Genomic DNA, 21,393 nt, shown 5'->3' on the forward strand with positions numbered 1-21,393 from the left:
ATTGTTCTAACCTAGGTGTGTAAGAATGTTTCCAAAGATCAAGCTGCAATTCAATAAGGTGAGCAAGGAGAAACCATGGTTAGTGCGAGCAGAAAACTTCTAATGGACTGGTGCATGAACAGAGCACAAAGGCATAGTAAATCTCTCTCTCTCTCTCTCTCTCTCTCTCTCTCTCTCTCTCTCTCTCTCTCTCTCTCTCTCTCTCTCTCTCTCTCTCTCTCTCTCTCTCTCTCTCTCTCTCTCTCTCTCTCTCTCTCTCTCTCTCTCTCTCTCTCTCTCTCTCGCTGAGGACTGAACCCTGGCCTTGTGCTTGCTAGGCAAGTGCTCTACCACTGAGCTAAATCCCCAGCCTCTTCTCTCTCTTACAGAGCTGAAATACTCTTATGCCTTTGTACATGAGAAGGCCAATGCCAGGCCCTCTGGTCTCTGGACTTCAGGACATAAACCAGCAACTCCCTCCATTCTTGTACCTTTGGCCTCATGAAGAGGCTTCCCATCAGCATCTCTCTTTCTGAAGCCACTAGACATTGGCTGCACTACCGTGTCTCAGGCTTACCGATGCCCTGAGGACTTCCTGGTTGTCATGATTATATCATTTGATATGTCTCTCTGGAGAACCCTAGATAAGATGTGAAGTATGGACACATGGCTTTGGAAAAGTGAGCACTGTATTGTCAGTGAAAAAAATCCTGATATTATCTGTAAAAGGGGATTTTCTGTACTTGAGAGCCCCAAGTGAAGACTTATATCCTCAGAAGTGATTCGGAACAGTTATGTGGAAACACTTTCCTTCTATCTGCAGTGGTCACACATTTCAAGAAATATGGGTAGTTCCTTCTAGCAACAGGTGTGAAGATCTGTCCTCCAGTGGGGCCAGGAGGAGACCAAATGCCTGTAAAAGAGGACCAAGGAGGATTAGCACTGTGGTTCCTCTGGAGGATGAGAGCGAAGGGGAAGGTCACAGAAAACTGTCAGATAAAAGAGTGGATGGGTCTCCTTTCTTGGTAAGAAGCAACTTAGCCCAAAGATTCAAAGCCAGAAAACCAACGGGACACAGCTGAATCCGGAATAGGACAACGCTTCCTTTCCAAAGACTGTGAGTTGGACTGCCCTTCCTCTGGCTTCTGTTGCCCACAGGGACATCAAAAGACTGTGGCTAGCAAAAGCAATTACTCCTTCTGTTTCCTTCTGTCTTCTGTCCTAAACTTCTGTTTCATTGGTTTCAACCACTGTTTTCTAGCTGTGGAAATACAGCCCCAAAGTGCCAGGATTTCTTCCTCCCTCCCTCCCTTACTCTCTCTTTTTCTTTCTCTCTCTCCCTGTCTTTTTTTTTTTTAATTTTCCAAGAGACCAAGCTTTAATAAAAGAGACAAAACACTGTGAAATGCGTAATATAGTGGATACTGAGGCAATTTACAATAGATTACCTAAGGTAAGACATTTCTTAGCATAATACATTGGAGAAATATATATCTCATGTTATTCCATAGGCTTCAAATTGTTACCACAAGCAGATTTGGAAATAATGATTATAAACAGTAAAGTAGATATGGAATAAAATTAATAGAAATCAGGGATGGAAATTAAATACATTGACTTTATTTTTATGGACCCATTTGGTCAGAGTTTTTTAAAAAAGAATATTTGTATCTGACCAAAGAAGCGTGTACAGTTACAGTCTAATTGGGTTTTGTTTTGTTTTGTTTTTTATTAGGGTTGAACAGGACTACTTAGCATACCAAGCAACTTGTCCAAAGCCATTTAGCTGTGAGCCACTAAAGATACTCAAGGCAAGGGGTAGCATCCTAGTCCTGAACCTGGCCTTCAATATTCATGGCATTGTGGCATTGACTGAGCTTGTTCTTGGATATTTTATTTTAAATAGTTTGTCATAGATTGAAACATAAATAGAAAAAATGCAAGTTTTATATTTAGAAAAATGCTAATTATATTCATAACACTCATGTAGTATCATGAGTCATATCTTCACTATACTGGTTTTGTCCTCTCGGTGTACACAAAATTCCTGGGAAGATTCAAATCTTATTTCTAATAATACACTGCTCCTCTGGATTCAAAATTCCACAGGGATGTGACATTGAATTATAGGGAAAGCCAGAAACTAGAGAAAATGAAATAACACTGCATAAAACTAGGTGGGGAACTACTGATAATTGAACAAGAATTTAATAGATACACCCTCTCTTCCCAATGATTACATTTTCATTGTATTTTTCTATATAATGGAAGTTTCCAAGTAATCATTAAAATGCTGACTCCCATGTACTGAGCAAGTGCTACCTTCCAGGTACTATCCAACAGAGACAATTATGTCTCATTACCTGGATAGTCAGCGGTTCTATTTTCATAGAAAGAAATTAAGTAACAGAACTTTTATATCCAGAAAAGAACTTTTGAAAAGTAAAATAACCTTTGTTTCTTTGCAGCAGTGACAAGCAAGAAGATTCTAAACTGCAACAGAATATTACATGACTGAACATCCTATACCTATTAAAATTCACCAATTCATTTACCAAACATTTCCTGAAAGCCTCCATATAAATAGAAATATATTTACAGTATTTTTCACTGAAAAGTCAAGTGGCATGCTGTGTAGCATATTAAAGTGTTGTGGGTATCAATGCATAGATATACACATAAGCATATCCATAAAATAACAGTCTAAACCGATGGTTAGTATACTGGATAACTTCTTGGTAGGACTTGTATTCCTGTTCCCTTTTTTGTTAGTTATCTGTTTCATGATTTTTGCAAAATTAGCAAGCAAGAGTTAATTGTAAGACAGAAAAAAGGAATAAACAAAACTCCTGAGTTTGTGTAAGAATTCATAACTATAATAGCTCTCTATGAACATTCCAGATGGTAAATGTATATGAAAGGTTAAATGGTATGAGTTTATTTATCATGAGATTAGATGAATTATAAATGCCATTTTGAAATAAGCATAGAATCTGTATTTTGAGAAATGGAAGAATGGACTGTATATAATTATTTTGAATATGGAGATACTTAAAATATAAACATATGTCTCATTACTGATTCTTACAAGTGAGGAAAGAACATTGGAAGAAACCAGGCATGGTTTAAAACCAGGTAGTCTTGTTGCCCAAAGTGCAAAGCTGTGGTAGAGAAGGTACCTTACTCAACAACCTGAATAGAATTCCTATTTCTTCTTCCTCAAGTCTAGACTGGAAGCTTCCTGGGAGAATGTATTTCTCAGAGACCACATCATGTTGTATTCATGGATGGCCACAGTTCACTTTATACCATTCCAGGACAGAGAAAAGAGCTTCAGAGAGAAGGCACAGTCCTAGGCTTGCAATAGCTCCTAACATAGGTACCAGAGTCTGCATGTCACCCTCCAGAGGGGTCATTTCCCCTTCCATGTGAACCATGATCATAGTGTAGAGAGCAGAAAAAACAAGAAGCAAATCCCTGCCCCCCCAATTTATCCCAGGTGGGAGTAGAGCTAGAACCCCACCCCCATTAAACCAAGATAGAGATAAGGTCATAGTCTGAAAAGAACTGAGCACATTTCTGTGTCATTGAGTTCCATGCTTTCCCTTGGCATTATAATGCAGACTTACAGAGAATGTGATGTCCCCATCATGCTTCACCATCTAATTGCAGAAGAATGTGATGTGTCCAATATAATGTAGTGCAAAAGAAAATGAGATAACTAAAGTGAATTTCTAAATGTGACAACCGATGGTAAACAAGAGAAGCACAAAGACACTTAAAATGGCCAGATTCATTCACAGTAGCCAAGTTGTGAAGTCAGCCCTCTTGCTGGTCAATAGATGAATGGATAAATAAAGGTGCTAGTCAGCTTTAGTCAGTCACAAAGAAGAGCAAAATCAGATCATTTGCCCAAAAATGGCTGGAAATTGAGATCATCAGCTTAAGCTAAGAAGCCAGACTCAAGTATTGCATGCTTTCTCTCCTATGTGAATCTAAAAGATTAAAAAGGGCATAGGGGCAATTGTTAGGAAAGAGGGGGATCCAGAAGAGACCAGAGAAATAGAGGAGGGTAATGGGGGCAAATATAAGCAAAGTACTCTTCACATATGCATAAAATGTCACAATCCCATTATTTTTACAGTTAGTATATGCTAACTAAAGAATGTCAAAGAAGAAGTATAAGGGGACCAGCAACAATATTTCTCTCAGAACTAAGTCTTGATGAGATACTTGGATACATAGGGAAAGAGAAGATATTATCTTGGAGTAAGTAAATGCCAGACTAAGGAGGTCACCAATATTCTGTGTAGTGAGGGATAGCATGCTAGAGGAAGAGGCAAACAGAGAGAAACATGATATGATAGAGCCTGGTTCCTGGAGGGCTCCAAAAGCGAGATGGACACATGGATTCTGTTTTAATTTTTTTAACCTATTATTATTAGGCATATGTCATAGCAACCTGGGGAGGACTCTACAGAGCCAGTTTTCTCATTCCACTTTCACACGGTTCCAAGGACATAATTCAGATAACTGGGCTTTTCTGGCAAGTTCCTTTACCCTTGGAGCCATCTCGCCAGCCCAGAGCTCTGATTAAATAAGGAATAAATATGGTTTTTCTACCATTGCTCCCCATATCATCAAAACTAAGACCACTCCCCAAAATATTCCATCTCAACTTACCAAGTGTTGAGTCACAATATATAGCTCATCTGAAGATGTATCTATATATCTTGTTTTCTGTTGACTTGAAGACTAACTACAGTATCCCCATGCAACTTTCTGCCAGCCTCGAGTAAGTAGGCCAATACCATAGTCACTTCCAATTATATACATAAAATCTTTTAAGACAAAATTTAATGCAATATGAAAAACCTTGGATATTTCTGTTATTAAAGGTATTTTTCATGATCTGTAACTACATGCAATTCTATTTTGTTTAAATTAGAAACATTTTATGATTAGGACAAAATTACCTTTTCGTCAACAACAGAAAGCCTACAAACTCATGGAGAATGAACAACTCTCTACTGAATTACCACCTGGTCAAGGAAGAAATAAGAAAGAAACTAAAGACTTCCTAGAATTCAATGAAAATGAATGCACACCATATCTGTACCTATGAGACACAATGAAAGCAGTGCTAAGAGGAAAATTCCTATCACTAAGTGCCTGAATAAGGAAATTAGAGAATTCTCATACCAGTGAATTAACAGCATACCGGAAAGATCTCGAACAAAAAGAAGCAGACACACCCAAGAGGAGTAGAAGGCAGGAAATAAACTGAGAGCTAAAATCAATGACATAGAAACAAAGAGAACAATACAAAGAATCAATGAAACAGAGAGTTGGTTCTTTGAGAAAATCAACAAGATAGACAAACCCTTATCCAAACTAGCTAAAAGGCAGAGAGAGAATACCTAAATTAACAAAATCAGAAATTAACAGACACCAAGGAAATCCAAAGAATAAAATGACCAAACAATCTGGTGTTGGAGGAGTGTTTGTGTGTGGGTAAGTGGTCGTGTGTATGCATAGTATGTGGACGTGTGTGTTTGCATATACACATGCATGTGTACTTGTGTGTTCCAAATCAAGATAATAGAAGCCATGGTAGAAAAAAAATCAAATTTCTATCAGAACAAATGGCAATGTTGCTAAAACTAATGGGAGAATCAATCTGGTGATGAACTTGATTTTGCTCCTCAGGCAAAACTGAAAGAACTCTTCTTTATTCAGAGACCATGAAAGTAAAACAGATTGCTGTCATTGGTGCTGGAGTCAGCGGACTGGGCGCCATCAAGAGCTGCTTGGAGGAAGGACTTGAGCCTACATGTTTTGAAAAGAGCAATGACATTGGAGGGCTGTGGAGATACGAGGTGATTTTATAAGTTATATTCTCATAAAGTATTATGATATCTGTGCATGAGAGAGAGAAAGAGAGATTTTCTAACATGAATTAGCTCACATAAATTTTAAATAAGGTAACTATTCTTTAAAAAGTAGCATTATCTTCTATTCCTATAAACTTGAAACTTCTCAAGTACATGAAGAATCTCTCTCCGTTTCCTGTTAGTTTTCTAGTCAGTGTGACAACATACCTAAGGAAAGCAACTTAAGAGTACAGGTTCATTTGGGCTCATGGTCTCCTATGCTTTGGTCCATCAGGGCAGGGGTGGCATGACTGAGCTGAGCAGCTCACATCAAAGCAGCCAGAAAGCAAAGAGAATGGCTGCACAGACGGGATTTCTGCTCTGGCCCTCTTCCTTCCAACCAGGCCACTGGCCTATTAAACTGTCCCACCCTTATCCACAGTAGGTCTTCCCCCTGGGTAAACGTCTCTGGGTATGCCTTCACAGACGAAACCAGAGGCATACTTTGTTAATCTCCTAGGTTCTTCCCAAGCTAATCAGACTGACAGTCTCATTTCATCCTTTGCAGGTTTCCCACCCCAAATCCCTTTCTGTTAGTTTTCATTTTATTTCTTGTGTTTCAAGAATTTATTATCTTACTTTTACAGTGACTGAATTACTGGTGTCATTTTGGGTCTATCACCCTAAAAATTCTAAGGGCTTCCTTCTAAAAGAGTCTAATGCTGTTGTACAATTGAGCATTATTACAGAATCCAACAGAGATATGAATTTTTAATAAAATATAAATCCAACATCACAGCTCTCACCATCCCTAAACTCAGTGTGCATTCTTTCCTAAATTTCTGGAAGCCAAGGGTTGGTTTGTTTCCTCAAGGAGACCCCAGAAAGTGGAAAGCCTGGGATATACAAATCTTTGACCTGCAATACGTCCAAGGAGATGACAGCCTTCAGTGACTACCCCATCCCTGACCATTACCCCAACTACATGCACAACACCAAAATGATGGAGTATCTCAGGATGTATGCCAGGCACTTCGGGCTGATGAAGCACATACAGTTCCAGGTAGGAAGTGAAAGCCCGCCCACCGCCTGCTCATTAGTCTAGGCAAAGTGTGCACTGTCAGATCCAGCTTGGGCACAATATCAGTCTGCATTTCCCATCCATGTCTCTGCTATTCTCATGAATAGTGAAGATATATCTCTGTATTAAGTTTTTCCTCAGCATAAAAGCCTTGTTGCAAGGGGTGTCCCTAAAGTCTAGTTTCCAATTAATTTTACTACAATTAAAATGTGAGATGAGTTGGGGAGGAGTTAGTGTATTATTTTCCCTACACACCACAATCCTTGAGAAGAACTACATTTATTGATTTTGTATTGAAATCCAAAAGAACCAGGAGCTCTGAGCAGAAGGAATAACTATGTTATTTATAGAAATACAAAATGTCCGGGTTAAGAAAAAAGAAACAGGAGAAGATATGGAGCCGAGGTCTAGGGTTAGCTCTTCCCGTTTGTTCCTTGTTTCCTAGACAAAGGTGTGCAGGGTGAGGAAGCGCCCTGATTTTTCATCCTCTGGCCAGTGGGACGTTGTGGTGGAGGTTGACGGAAAGCAGAAAACATATATCTTTGATGAGGTCATGGTGTGCAGTGGTCACTACACTGAGAAGTATCTGCCCTTGCAGGACTTTACAGGTATTGCATTGAATGGAGTTCAAGTCCTAATATTGCCAGAGCTGCATTGCTATACTGCCACAGACCTGGGCACATGTGTTTGTTTGACACAGAATGCTTACAGAGGAAGGCACTCCCTTACCAGTCAGGAAAGATCTGACAATAGATGCAACAATCAAACTGGAAACTAGAACCCCTCCCCCAAAGTCTGGAGAAGAAGGGCCTTTCTGGAAACGGAACCATGTGAGAAGCAGTGGGTGTTGAGACTGTGAACTTAGAGAATGACTCACATTTGATGTGGCTGCTAGAGAGGAGTACAGAGAGTCTGTGGAAAACCACTGAGGGAGAGGGAAAGTGATATGTCTCTGTCTGTCTGTCTGTCTGTCTGTCTGACTGACTGACTGACTGACTGACTGCTTGTGTGGAGAGATACCTGGTCATATTTTTATACCATTAGTATGTCAGTGGGGTGGAAGATGAATTAGAGGAGAATAAAGGCAGGGTCATCAGAAAGGAGAGGAGGAGGAGGCTGGTGACGACTGAAACAGGAAGACGAAACTGGAGACATTTCAGAGGCCACAGTACCGTGGAATTATAGACAATGCCCCTCTCAAAATTGGACTTTATGCCAATATTGCTTAATATTTTTGAGATATAACTAATGTTGTTTTAAAATCTATTTTCAGTCTTAAAAAAAAGAAATGAAAGAGAAAAATAACTTAACAGTGGATAGGGAACAGGGAATATGGAAGGAGTTGGGGAGGGAAAAAACATGACCAATAGATGTTTTGTGAAAACAATTTAATAAATAAATAAAAAGATTCTAATATTCAAAATTTGACATGATTTAATAAAATAGCTAATAGCCATGTATTATTACTGAGCTCTAGAAACACAACTCACACGAGGTCTGGAGAGAGGACTCAGGGGTTGAGAGCATTAGTTGCTCTTCCAGAGGACCTGGGTTCAGTTCTTACCACCCACATGGCAGCAGCTCCCAACTGTCTGTAATTCCAGTTCAAGGGGATACAACACTCTTTTCTGGCACCCACAGTAATGCGCACATGTGGTGCACAGACATACATGAAAGGCAAAATACCCATACACATAAAATAAAAACAAATAAACCATTTTCTAATTGATTTCCCTTTATTGAAAATAGAGGGGTTTTTTTTTTCCTCACATAGTGTGTCTGATTACGGTTTCCCCTGCCTTTACTCCTCACGTTTCCTCCCCAATGCCCCTCCCATCCGGATCCACTCCTTTTCTGTTAGAAAACCAACAGGCATCTAAAAGGTAATAAAAAATGAAATAAAGTATGAGATAAGACAAACACTATCACATCAGAATTGGATAAAGCAAGCAAGAGCCCAAGAGAAGGCACAAGAAACAAAGACCCACTCATTCGCACACACAGGAACCCCATAAAAACACTAAACTGGAAGCAGTAATACATACACAAAGGAAGGTTACCCTACACGCCACTTCTTAAGTTTTTGTGTAATTAACATTGTTTTCCATTTATCTTACATATTGAGCATACTTTCCCTTCCCTATTTCTTAAATTTTTAAAGAAATACATGTGACACAAACTGAGATATACATTCGTTGTAAAATAAACATCTGATTTTAGATACGGTACAGAAAAATGTGAAATATCTCATCAATGCTTTTGTGTGTTGATTATATATCAATATTTCGATTATGTTTGAATAAGAGATGTCATTGAAATTGGGGATGGAGAGATGGCTCAGCAGTTAGGACTACTTACTGCATTTCTAGAGGACTCGGGTTTGGTTCCCAGCACCCATGTCAGGTGGCTTGTAACTGTCTGTAACTCCAGCTCCTAGGGATCCCGACACAAGTTTCTGAACTCCCCAGGCAGCTGTATTCATGTGCACATATTCACATGCAGACACAAATAAAAACCTAAAAATAATAATAGAAAATATCATTTGTACTTATTTTTATGTGACTATTACAAAGTTATATATGTGGTTTGCATTCAGTTTCTTTTGAACAACACTCTTTGTTGTATATGGGAAGGTGCTCATTTATTTGTGAGATGCATAATCAGAGTTACAGAGAATGACCAAGAGTTGCACACAGAGAAACAGAGAGCAAAGAAAAGTCAATGGCCTTCTCTTGCTATGTGAGTGATCATATTGGGCAAATTAAAATTGGACATTTTAAAAGAAACATTCAAGCTGGGGCGGGGGGGGGGGGGGGGGCAGCAGCGGCGGTGGCGCACACCTTTAATCCCAGCACTCGGGAGGCAAAGGCAGGCAGATCTCTGTGAGTTTGAGGCCAGCCTGGGCTACAGAGTGAGTTCCAGGAAAGGCTCTAAAGCTACACAGAGAAACTGTCTCAAAAAAAAGAAAGAAAGGAAGGAAGGAAGGAAGGAAGGAAGGAAGGAAGGAAGGAAGGAAGGAAGGAAGGGAAAAGAAAGAGAGAAAGAAATATTCATGTGCTTAGATTTTGAACTTAAGCACTGAGTTGCTGCAGATGGATATTTAATTCCTTGGATAATCTTATTCTGTAACACTGGCAATAAATGGCCAAGATCAGAGCAGGGGGCTTACATAAAATATGAACTTAGAGCTCAGGAATGAAATTTGCCCCATGTGTATTTGCCACTTCTGCTTGTGACTTGGGGGATTTGACTCTTCCTTCACAGGAATCACCGAGTTCCGAGGCATCTATCTCCACAGCTGGGAGTACAAGCACCCAGACAACTTTGTGGGGAAGAGAGTGGTCGTGATTGGCATTGGGAATTCTGGAGCAGATGTGGCAGGCGAGATCAGCCGTGTTGCTGAACAGGTTTGGTGTCATACCCTGATTCTGCTCTTGGGGGTAACCTTGATACCTGCAGAGAACATGAGTCTAGGCTTTCTCTCTGGCTCTAGTGATAGTACTCCTATTTTGGCTGAAAGCTGAGAAAGGCAATTATGCATTATTTTCTTCTGGATATATCTGTAAAGGAAATAATAGAAAGATACCTAAATACTGATATTCTTCTATGCAATGAATGAGCTATGAAAGATAGTGAACTAGAGTCAATTACTGGAATTATCTGCACGTGGCTACACTGGGGAGATAAATATTTAAAACCCGAAATTAAATCTACAGAAAATCCCAAGTGCTCATAGTGGACATGATTTTACAGAGAGCAATATGCATGGACATGAATGAAAGTACTCTGCTAATTTATGAACTAATAGCTAAGCACAGAGCAGCAGGTCCATGGGATCTCACTAATTAAGAATACAAAGAGTGAGAAAAACAAGCAACCAACCCTCTCGGCTGCAAATGCTGCTGATTTCTACAGAGCATGGAAGGTCGCTCTCCGTCACTCACAATCAGTCTTTGATATTAATTCAAGATCGCCCACGCACACATGAGTTTTCAAACACTGGATGCTTTCTGCCCACATAGGATATAATCAGCCATTCTGTGGTCTACTAACTCACACCAAGCTTTGTGTATATCATACATGAATCATAAATCTCTGTGATTATGACCTTGCAAGACAGTGGTTATGTCTTCATTAAAAAGCTGCATCCTTCTTCAAAATCTCAGTTAAATGACTCACACTAGGGAGCAGAGCTAGTTCTCATAGGAATATTCTGGGTTTTGTGACTGTATACTATTCATATGGTACTGTCCGTCTGTAAATATGAGGACATTTGCAGAGTGAATTTTCCCCATTCACTTTGGTTGCTATTACATACTTTGTGTTCAGCTATTTTTCCATCACTGTGGACTCTAGAATGACATGGCTTTCAGGGAACATGTGGGTGAACTTGTAACTCCCAGTGTAGTCAGTTATTTGGGATAAAGTCTTCACATTCTGGAACCTAACACATTCAGACATCTGGCACAGGTAGGGGACCAAAGACCCATGATAAACAGTAAGTGAACTGAAAAGCTGCTAAGTTACTAGGCACATTCACAGCTTAAGAGGAGAGAAGCAGGCAGGTGATGTGAGCAGTTAATCCTACCTCCCTGGCAATTAAAAATCGAAACTAGCCGGGTGGTGGTGGCAGCACACGCCTTTAATCCAAGCACTTGGGAGGCAGAGCCAGGTGGATCTCTGTGAGCTCGAAGCCAGCCTGGGCTACCAAGTGAGTTCCAGGAAAAAGGTGCAAAGCTACACAGAGAAACCTTGTCTCGGGGGGGGGGGGGAGCGAAACTATCAGAATTTTAGGCCAATATGATTAGAAACAAAAGGTTTACTGGGTGACCACTCTTCTACACAGGTTTTCCTCAGCACAAGAAGAGGGGCATGGATATGGAACCGAGTTTGGGATAATGGGAATCCCTTGGACACCACACTCTTTACCCGTTATAACAGAACCATCCAAAGATTCTATCCCATATTCTTGATCAACAGATGGGCAGAGAATAAATTAAATGCAAGGTTTAATCATGCCAATTATGGACTGCAGGCAAAACACAGGTAAGATCTAAGCAGAATTTAAGACAAAAAAAAATATTTTTAAGCTGCTATGCCAGGGCTGAAGAGATGGCTCAGCAATTAGCACTTAACTGCTCTTGCAGAGGACCATAATTCAGTTCCAAGCACCCGCATCTAGAGGCTCACAACTGCCTGTAACTCCAGGTCCTAGGGATCTGATGCCCTCTTGTGGCCTCCAAGGACACTGCACACACACACACACACACACACACACACACACACACACACACACCACATACAATTTAAAACAAATAATTTAAAAAAAAACACACACACACAATGCCAGTCAGTGACTATATAAGGTAGGTGTGTGGAATAAAAACTAAAGGGTGGCATTCTGAGTCTTAATAGAATTTATCTTAACTGGAAATACCGAAGTCATTTCCTGCCAACTGGGTGTTCTGGCCATTCTACTGAGCTATAAAAGAATGCATGTGGAATACACATTGGTGAAGCAGTCTTACATTTGCCCACCAGTCTTATTCACTCTGTCTCACTGTGCCACTTTAAACTGCCACTTACCTCTTCCACTATCACCTGTCAACTGCTTTCTATTCATCTTCTAGATGTGTGGTTCCATAGTAACCTTCAAGCCTGCTGTCAGCTAGGACAATTTCATCATCCATAGTTCTGACCACCCCACACTCATGCAGTGCAGGCATATCTGAATTCGGCTGTTCTTCCATCATCCCATCATCTACTTATACCGACCACACTCACCACCACACGAAACCCTACTTCCCAGAGCTATTTTGGTGTCAGACGACATCTGTGGATCGATTCTCTCTCTTCCTCCTCACACCCACTCCACCCAATCCAGTTTTCTCATCTTATCTAGTTTTCTCATCCCCCTTGCTCTTCACTGATTCTTCCAACTCCATAGATATCCTCCTTCTATTTTTTTGTTCTTGTTGTTTTTTGGTGCTTTACCCCAACCTGACCCTTAGAATTTGGTGTCGTCGTATGGTCTCTCTTGGTCCTCTTCCCTCCCCACAAGACGTTGATTTCTGTGTTTAAGAAGGCTAAGTAAACCAGGCACAATGGATCATGCCCATGATCTCAGCACTCCGGAGGCTGTGCCAAAACTAAATACAAAGCAGTCTACACTACACAGTGCATTCCAGGCCAGCCTGAGCTAGAGTAAGAACCTGCCCAGTTGTATGATATTGGGTATGTACTCCTGGTAAAAAGAAGATAGAAGATAAATGTGTCAACTATGAAGCACACCCGAGAATGGGGCTCTCAGCAAGAAATTTGTAACTCAAACTTTATAATCACAGCCTTAGTGTGTCACTAAGCACAACTATTTCACAGTGAAGATTTGATATTAAAGTCATGCAGTTACACCTTTTAAGACCCTTAAAAGAGACTGGTCACCAATTCATGTCAATTTTTACATGACCCCAAACACAAATGCCTAAGTGAATATTGAAGAACTTTACTTCTAGTAAAAATCCCATTACCTAAACATACTGTTACCATGATTTGACTAGTGAGGTCTGATTTAACTGTTATGTTATTATTACCTTCTTACAGATTTGGAAGCTGAGAATAAACTGTTTCGTGACCTGTCCGAAAGTCACAGTGAGAAAAAGTAGAATAAGTATAAAGCCCATTCTGACTCCAAAACCTAGTTCTTCACCAGTAAACACTATCAGGTGCCCAGAGAGGGTAGCAAACAATGTTAAAATTATTGAAATACTACTGTGGTTCTCTAGTTGCTAACAGCCTCGGCTTTTTTAATGAGGATATTCATTCTCACTCCATATTATTATACTCCTTAATATGCAGATTTCTCAGCCATCAGTCTATCTTCAGTGATGACCTGCCAAATCGCGTCATTACTGGGAAAGTGCTGGTGAAGGCAAATGTGAAAGAATTCACCTCGACGTCTGCCATCTTTGAGGATGGCACTGAGGAGGCTGTAGATGTTCTTGGATGACAACTCTGAAATCCTGGACAGCAAACACACAATGTTTAAATTCGTCTTCCCTCCCGAGTTGGAGAAGCCAACCCTAGCTTTCATTGGCATCCTCCAGCCAGTGGGGGCCACCATTCCCACCTCAGAGCTTGCAGGTATGACTACGTGTGTTTGCAGGTATGACTACGGTCTCCATGGGAGACCTCCTAACCGCACACTCAGATGATAAGGACACCTAGTTTTCTCTTCTGTCTGTTGCCTATTCTGTCAAGGCCAGAGGTTGTAGCTCAGTGGTATGGCACTTGCCTGGGTTCTCCACAATTCTAGTTCTGGTTGAATCTTAACATTGAAAAATGAGATCCCTCAGCTAACTTGGGGGCTCTATTGTTAGAGTGGCTAATAACCCTGATCTATTGGAAAAGGGGAGCTTGGGGGGGTACAATCTATCTTTCATATCTGTCCCATTAAGGAACACCCTAGCTGTCCATCCTGTGAGCAATCTATCTTTCACAGGGGAAACTTATTCATAGTGGCAAACGACTTTGTGGCTTTTTTATTTTAATTTTGTTTTCTTTTACTATATGCATGTGTGTGTGCCTGAGTATATGTATGTGTACCAGGTGCATACGGGTGCTCATAGAACCCAGAGGAGTGATTTTAGAAACCCTGAAACTGGAATTATAGATGGCAGCAAGTGGCCTAATGTGAATGCTTAGAACTGAACCTGTATCTTCTGGAAGAGAAGCAAGTGTTCTTAACTGCTGAGCCTTACTCTTAGGGCTTTTACTTGCATGCTATCAGTTTATGCCTGCCCCACCATCACTATGGTACCATGAGCCCAACTTTATTTTATCTCTGTGGTTCTGCCATCAGGAAACCTACTACTCTGTAAGTTAATTAAAACCTTTTTAAAAGGAATGAAAAGGCTTCAGGTAATAGATATGTTAATTATTCTGAGCTCATTATTACCCCATATATACATGAATTAAAGCCAAATGTCATATTTCATAAATATATGCAAATATTATATATTGATCAAAAAACCATATTAACATGAATGCTTAATAGTCATAAGCTTTAAGCATAGATTTAAACTGAAAAAAAAAAAACTATTTTTCTTGAGAGAAAACTGACTCCCTTTGCTGATAGCCTAAAGCTGATTGGAAGAGAATGGCCTTCTGGGAACTTTTCTATGTATGACCTTGACTGTGTGTTCCATGGAGATTCGATGGCTATAACCATTCTCCTTCAGAGCCAGCTTTTTTTTTTTTTTTTTTGCTTCTCTTACCCAGCCTTCCTGGCAGTCCTCCAAAGCCTGTCTTGTTTTCTCAGGACTGAAAAAGTTACCCTCACAGCGTGACATGCTGGCAGCCATCAACAGAAGGAAACAGAAAATGGAGAAGGAGTCAGGAGCTTGATTGGGGGAGTTTGGTTGTTGTTGTTAAAGCCAATGACACTTGTCCAGAGGGAACTCCTTGTTTTTCTCTTCACATGCTCTGTGCCTCACTATGATCTGATATGATTGCTTCTGTTCAATGACACAAAGGGTGTGTATGACCCAGCAAATGGATCACGAGTCCCTACACTAACTGAACCGCCCCAGAATGCTCTAGTCTATGCAACCACAGTCTCCAAACAGACCACAAAAGAAAAAAAAAAAACCCACAGGAGGCAGTCAATAACTCCTTGTAAGAAGAATACTTAATAAATAGCCAAATTCAGAATCCAGGGGAAAGACAAACATTTTAATGCAGTAGCTGATAGCTAGATACACAGTTATTTTGATTGGTTTATCAGCTACTCTGGGCATTTTCCTCAAGAGCATCCCTAGGGAAACCAGAGACATGATAAAATATTCTTATCACAACTTCATAACTTTAAGAAATGTGCTTATTTTACTATCTGGTTTTCTTTTTCAAGAAACTACCTTTATTATACACCAATTCTCCTTTTCCAGATTTCATGAATTCAATTTTTGCCTTAATTAATGGGCTATTGCTGTTCTATTATGCCTTGGTTTGTGTTTCCAACTAACTTTTTCATTTAGTTAGATGTCTCATTCACATTTTATGATATTTTTAAAATACTCATTAGTGTCTTTTAAACATTTTGATTACTTTTGGTAGTTCATAAGTTGTCTATAATATTGGTTTTGTTTCTCTTTTACTCAAGAAAAATTTAGCCAAGGGCTTCTAAATTTCCAAGCCTGTGGACCAAGTTGCTATTGCCTAAGAGTATTCCAGAGATTAATATACAACAAGATGTTTTATGTAGCTAGGAACCCTGAAACAGACAGTGCCGTTTATCACAGCATTCTACTCACCTCATGGTTCTTGCCTATCACTTTTACATAATGGAACTGGACTTTCTGTCTGGAAAAAGGACACATATCTCTCCAAGAATTAATCTAATCATTCATTCAACAATTTCTATGTTTATGTCACTCTACTGGTTCCTTTGGGAAGCTTAAAGATGTCAGTAAAATATGACTTATCCTTAAAACCTGTAGTAAAGCAAGTGTACAAAATGAAGATAGATGACTTGTAAAGAGAAGAAAATAAACACGCTACAAAGCAGAAACAAAGCCCACTGGAAACTCAGGGGTGAAATCTAACACAGGCATTGAGTATTTTTCTTCTGGTTCCAGGTTTGTGAAAAGCCCCAGAGGCATACATCGAGCACAATACATCGACTACATGGATGAAATTGCTTCGGAGTTAGGTGTCAAACCCAGCCTGCTCTCTCTCTTCCTCTGGGACACAAAGCTGGCCAAGGAGATTTTCTGAGGACCCTGCACCCCATACCAGTACAGTCTACAGGGGCCAGGGAAGTGGGCTGGGGCTCAGGCAGCCATCCTCTTTCAGAGAGGCCGAATCCTCAAACCCCTGAGAACCCGTGTGCTCCAACACCCCGAGGCTTCACCCGCTAGTATCTGTGTTGTCATCTTTCTCATTGTTTCTGTGTTAGTTGTCATGCAAGTGGTATATTCCTAAGCTCACACCGACAGAGAGCGTAAGCACTAGAGAGAACTAGTCATTATTATTAGCCATGCACACTTCAGCACCAAGTGAGAATAAGGGAAGAGATGTTCATTAGACTGACTAGGGACCATTCAGAGATTTAAATGAAAACAGAGCTACTCTGTTATGACTCTCCCAAGAGCTTTACATGGAAGGGGTTTAAAAACAGCTTATTTTCTTAATTACATATATTCTTTATATATATGATATATATATATCATAGCTTGTTTCTACTTTATTCCAGAGGTGAAAGGACTGCCTTATAAGTTTACCCAAAACATGAAGGTATGGAAAATAATAAGTGGGGTTCAATAAATATACAATGGTACAGGAAAGATTAAGCCAGGCACAATGCTCAGAAGTACATTATATGGTCTCAGTATATCTCCCCCAGATGAGGAAAATGTGTCTTTTCAGCAGAAAATCTGAGAGTTATCACTTTAACTCTGCTGAAAACTCAGGCCTATCACTTTCCACATCGTCATCATACAGTAAGAGGTCCAACACTGCATGGTCTTACAAAAAGTGTTTAACTTGAACGTGATGGTGAAAACAATCAGAAAAATGAGGATAGCAAAACATTCTCAAGATATCTGATAGTCTAGAGAAGAGTCAGTGTTGTCAAATAAAAACATCAGTAAATCTTTCTATAGTAATGGAAATTAAGGAGGCATAGACCAAATGCAAGGTTTAAATGTGGGTGGACTGTTTTAGGACAACTGGACAAATCTTGATATGCACTGTTCTATGTGATCTTACTGGATTCATGATCATATCAATGAATGCTAAGATTATAAATAAAGACCCTCATAAGCAGAAGATGCCATATGCTGAACAAGTTGGCTATAATGGTTGATTAATTTTTTAAAAGTCTTTGTGAGGGTGTGGAAGGAAAGTAAAAATTAAAATATATGGAGATTCTAAGGCAAAGGTTATAAAAATATTCATTGTATTATCCCTTAAGCTCTTTTGTAAGTTTGAGAATTTCAAAATAAAAGACATTTCAAAATAAAAGGCATACCTGTGTGATGATTTTTATTTGTGCCACAGGTAGACCACAAATTCAGCGTTTGTTTTTATTAGCCAAACCATAAAAAGGAAACCTAGACCAAATAAGTGATGAGGTTCATGAGACATTATGTTTAACAAAAATGTCCTGAAGACATGTGTAGCCTAATGACAACACACATTCATTGTGACCTGATTTCCCATCTCATAGTGAACTTAATATTGATCAGTGTTTGGGGGATAGTGGGACAATATAAGCACACTTTACAAAATATTTTTACAACCAACATATATTTTAATGAACATAGAGAGCATAGTCTCAGAAAATCTCTGGAAAGAAAGGTATTTACAACTCAATGATTGCTATTGTAATTGTATGTCTATCTCAATATATAATAGAGTGGGGCTCCAGCTCTTTTGAGGAATTACGAACAAGAATGAGCAGCTTCTGTAAGTGAGGTCACCTTTTACCAAGATCTGGGCCTCAAAAAGACTCACTTTGGGGATCCGGACAGTTTTTGGTAAACCACATTAAGTCCAGTGCACACAGACAAACGTTTGACTGAAGGCCCAGAGCTGTGCACGCTTTAGCAAAGCCAGAAGAGTTTAACGTGAAAAACAATGTGGGACAAGCTTCCCACATCCTCATTCATCTCTGAACTTCCTGTTGAGTATTTTAACTGTGAAGTACACCCCCAACATGATGCAATTTATTGTAAAAATTGTAATTTACAAAAGTGAAAAGTTAAGAAATGTCCATCAAAAACTTTAAGTTTATGCATGGTTTAGAACAGAAAAACTTAACAAGGCTGGTTTTTTCCTTACTAGGTAAAATCCACTACCGAAAAAAATCCACTACCAAAGCTCTAAGTAGTTAAAACTATTTCAGAGTTAACTGAATGCATGCATAACAGACAGACTTTTTCAGTGTTCTCCTCATCTATGTGGAGGCCAACACTAACCCCAAAGTCACCTCCACCGTCTCAACCCAGTGACTGAAGTCCAAGAGACGCATTCTTTTTTTTATCAAGCAAAAGTCTCCTTGTGTATCTGAAATCTCTCCCTTTCTGTTTATGAGTGAAACAGGCACTGTGAGCAAATCTCAAACCTAAACTCACTTGAGGGTCACCCTAAAATCAACTCGGGGGCACTGTGAGGAAGCACATGGAAGCTACAGTCTTGCCTCAGAATACCCAGCAACCAAAGTCATATTTTCAATTCCATGTGCTTATTTCCTGTGTCTTCATCCCAATTTGTCTCTGGGTTCAGGAGAGACATTAGGACTCGTGTAACTGTGGTCCAAACACAAACAGAAAGGGGGGTAAGGACTCATTTAGGAGATGGGAGAACGAAAGGATGAGTACATAATGAGAGAGGACAGCCATGAAATCTGGGCGCCTTCTGCAATGCCGAACGAGGGAGGCTGAAGAGGTATGTGTAGAGCAGAGGGTCCTAGGTGAGGAGATATGGCAAGTAAGATGCTGCTATTTCACCCGACCCTCTACACCTCTGCCCCCCATCACAGAGAAGCAGTGGAAACTTGACTCTGATACATGAAAAGTTAGCGGATCACAAGGCAGACATATCTGACTCACTTCACTAGGAACTTCACGGCATCCCATTCTTGGGTGTAGAAGGCCAAGTTTATTAGACAGTGTAACACTCTGGCTAGTAATATTGTCTATTAGTGTGTAATACTCCACTCCCCCAGTGACTTATAAGTAAGATTAATTCATTCTTTCTAAATACTTCAAATATTAAAGCCAGCCATCCATGAAACTCTTGATTTCCTCTTTGCTTGGAAGTTTTCCTAAGGTATACATAAGTTTATTCCTAGCAGTGTGTGTGTGTGTGTGTGTGTGTGTGTATGTGTGTGTGCATGTATGTGTGTGCATGTGTGTGAGTGTGTGTGCATGTATGTGAGTGTGCGCATGTGTGTATGCATGTATGTGTGTGCATGTGTGTGTGGGTGTGCATGTGTGTGAGTGTGTGCATGTGTGTGTGTGTGCATGTATGTGTGTGCATGTGTGGGGGGGTGTGCATGTGTGTGTCTATTGTAAATGGGATCCTTTTTCTGATTTCTTTTCTAGTGTGTTTGCCATCGCCATAAGGAAGGCTGTGGTCCTGGCTGTAGCTCCTTCCTTGCCCTGTTCCCTGAGTCCTTTTATTTACATGCTCTTATTCTAGCTAACTCCTCTTTTGATTTTTAATCCACTTTTCCAGTAAAAGTTTCTGCCCCTTTTCATTCACTGCCATTAATTTCAAGTTACACAAACATCCAGTTGGTTTTCAAATGACTACTTTAACCAACCACCACAGGTATGAAATTCAATAAATTATGACTTATGAAATAGGCCTGATATTACTTCATAGTAACAAAATGGTGACCTTGATGTGGTTAACTTCATGAAAAAAAAACTCAGAAAACTTACTAACTTATGCCTAAGACCATTTCCATGTCACACACACATTCCTATGTATTATATTAATATAAGATTATCAAGTATATGTCAGTTTATTAATATTTATCAGAAGTAATACATCTGCACATTTTTCCAGAAATTCACATAATGCTAAATACCTTTTATCCACTCTATTCAGAAAATATGGGCAACATTTTAAGACTCCAAAATTACAACAGCTGGCTCAGTCAGGATTTATTCTGTTCTATAATAAAATAAGTGAGTCTCATAGTTTTAAAAATAATTCCTTATCAAAATGTATACTCCTAAGCTTCAGACTACTTGCATATGGCATTGCTGTAACTTTGTTAGAAGGGAAGAAATGAATAATATGTCACGGTATGCTATGGTGAGTATGGGTGTGAGGCAATGTGGATTGCCACAAGATGTCAGCTGACAGGTTTCCTCATAAGTCAATGAATACATAGACTGGAGCAGAGTCAGAATCCACCTCTTAAGGTCCTAAGAGACTCATGACTTGTAGAATTTGACATGTGTCTCATCCACATCTGTCTGTAGTGTGTGCTAATGATCCAGGTGACCTGGGGAGCTCATTGAACAAGAGGAGCATGGATGGGTCAGCATCTAAAAGCGTTTGCTTTGGAGTTAGACGGCTCTGAGTTCTGCAGGCTCCAAAAGTTTAGACAAGCAGATTTCTGTTCTCATTAATGTTCATCTCGTCATCTGTAAAATGGGAGTCATGATTTAAGATTCAAATAAGTCCAGGAGCTGTGGGGGCTTAAAATAGCATTTGTGAAATCATTCACACTCGAGAACTGGCCTGGTCACCAGATGTCAGCTTTACTTCCTACACTCACCTATAAGTGGCCCTTTTGTGATCCTGATGTGATAATCTCTGGTGTGGAACCCAGAGGACATCACATTCAAAGCACTCAGCAAGATCATTTCTGTGGTGATATTTTATTTGTGCTGAAATGTGATATTTTATTTGTATGTTAATAAATAAAGTTTGCCTGGAGATCAG

At 39.8% G+C, this 21,393-nt stretch overlaps 1 protein-coding gene across 1 annotated transcript; it reads left to right on the top strand.

Annotated features, from left to right (window-relative positions):
* The first annotated feature begins 5,723 nt into the window (after positions 1–5,723).
* On the top strand, positions 5,724–16,911 carry LOC118593314 (flavin-containing monooxygenase 5-like). The gene is given in 9 exon segments (XM_036202684.1): positions 5,724–5,858; positions 6,727–6,915; positions 7,379–7,541; positions 10,198–10,340; positions 11,780–11,979; positions 13,789–13,926; positions 13,928–14,069; positions 15,223–15,323; positions 16,566–16,911. Coding segments are annotated over 9 exon segments (1,557 nt in total).
* The last annotated feature ends 4,482 nt before the right edge of the window (positions 16,912–21,393 follow it).

Source organism: Onychomys torridus, chromosome 11 (assembly GCF_903995425.1).
Source record: "Onychomys torridus chromosome 11, mOncTor1.1, whole genome shotgun sequence".
NCBI classification, from domain to species: Eukaryota; Metazoa; Chordata; class Mammalia; order Rodentia; family Cricetidae; genus Onychomys; species Onychomys torridus.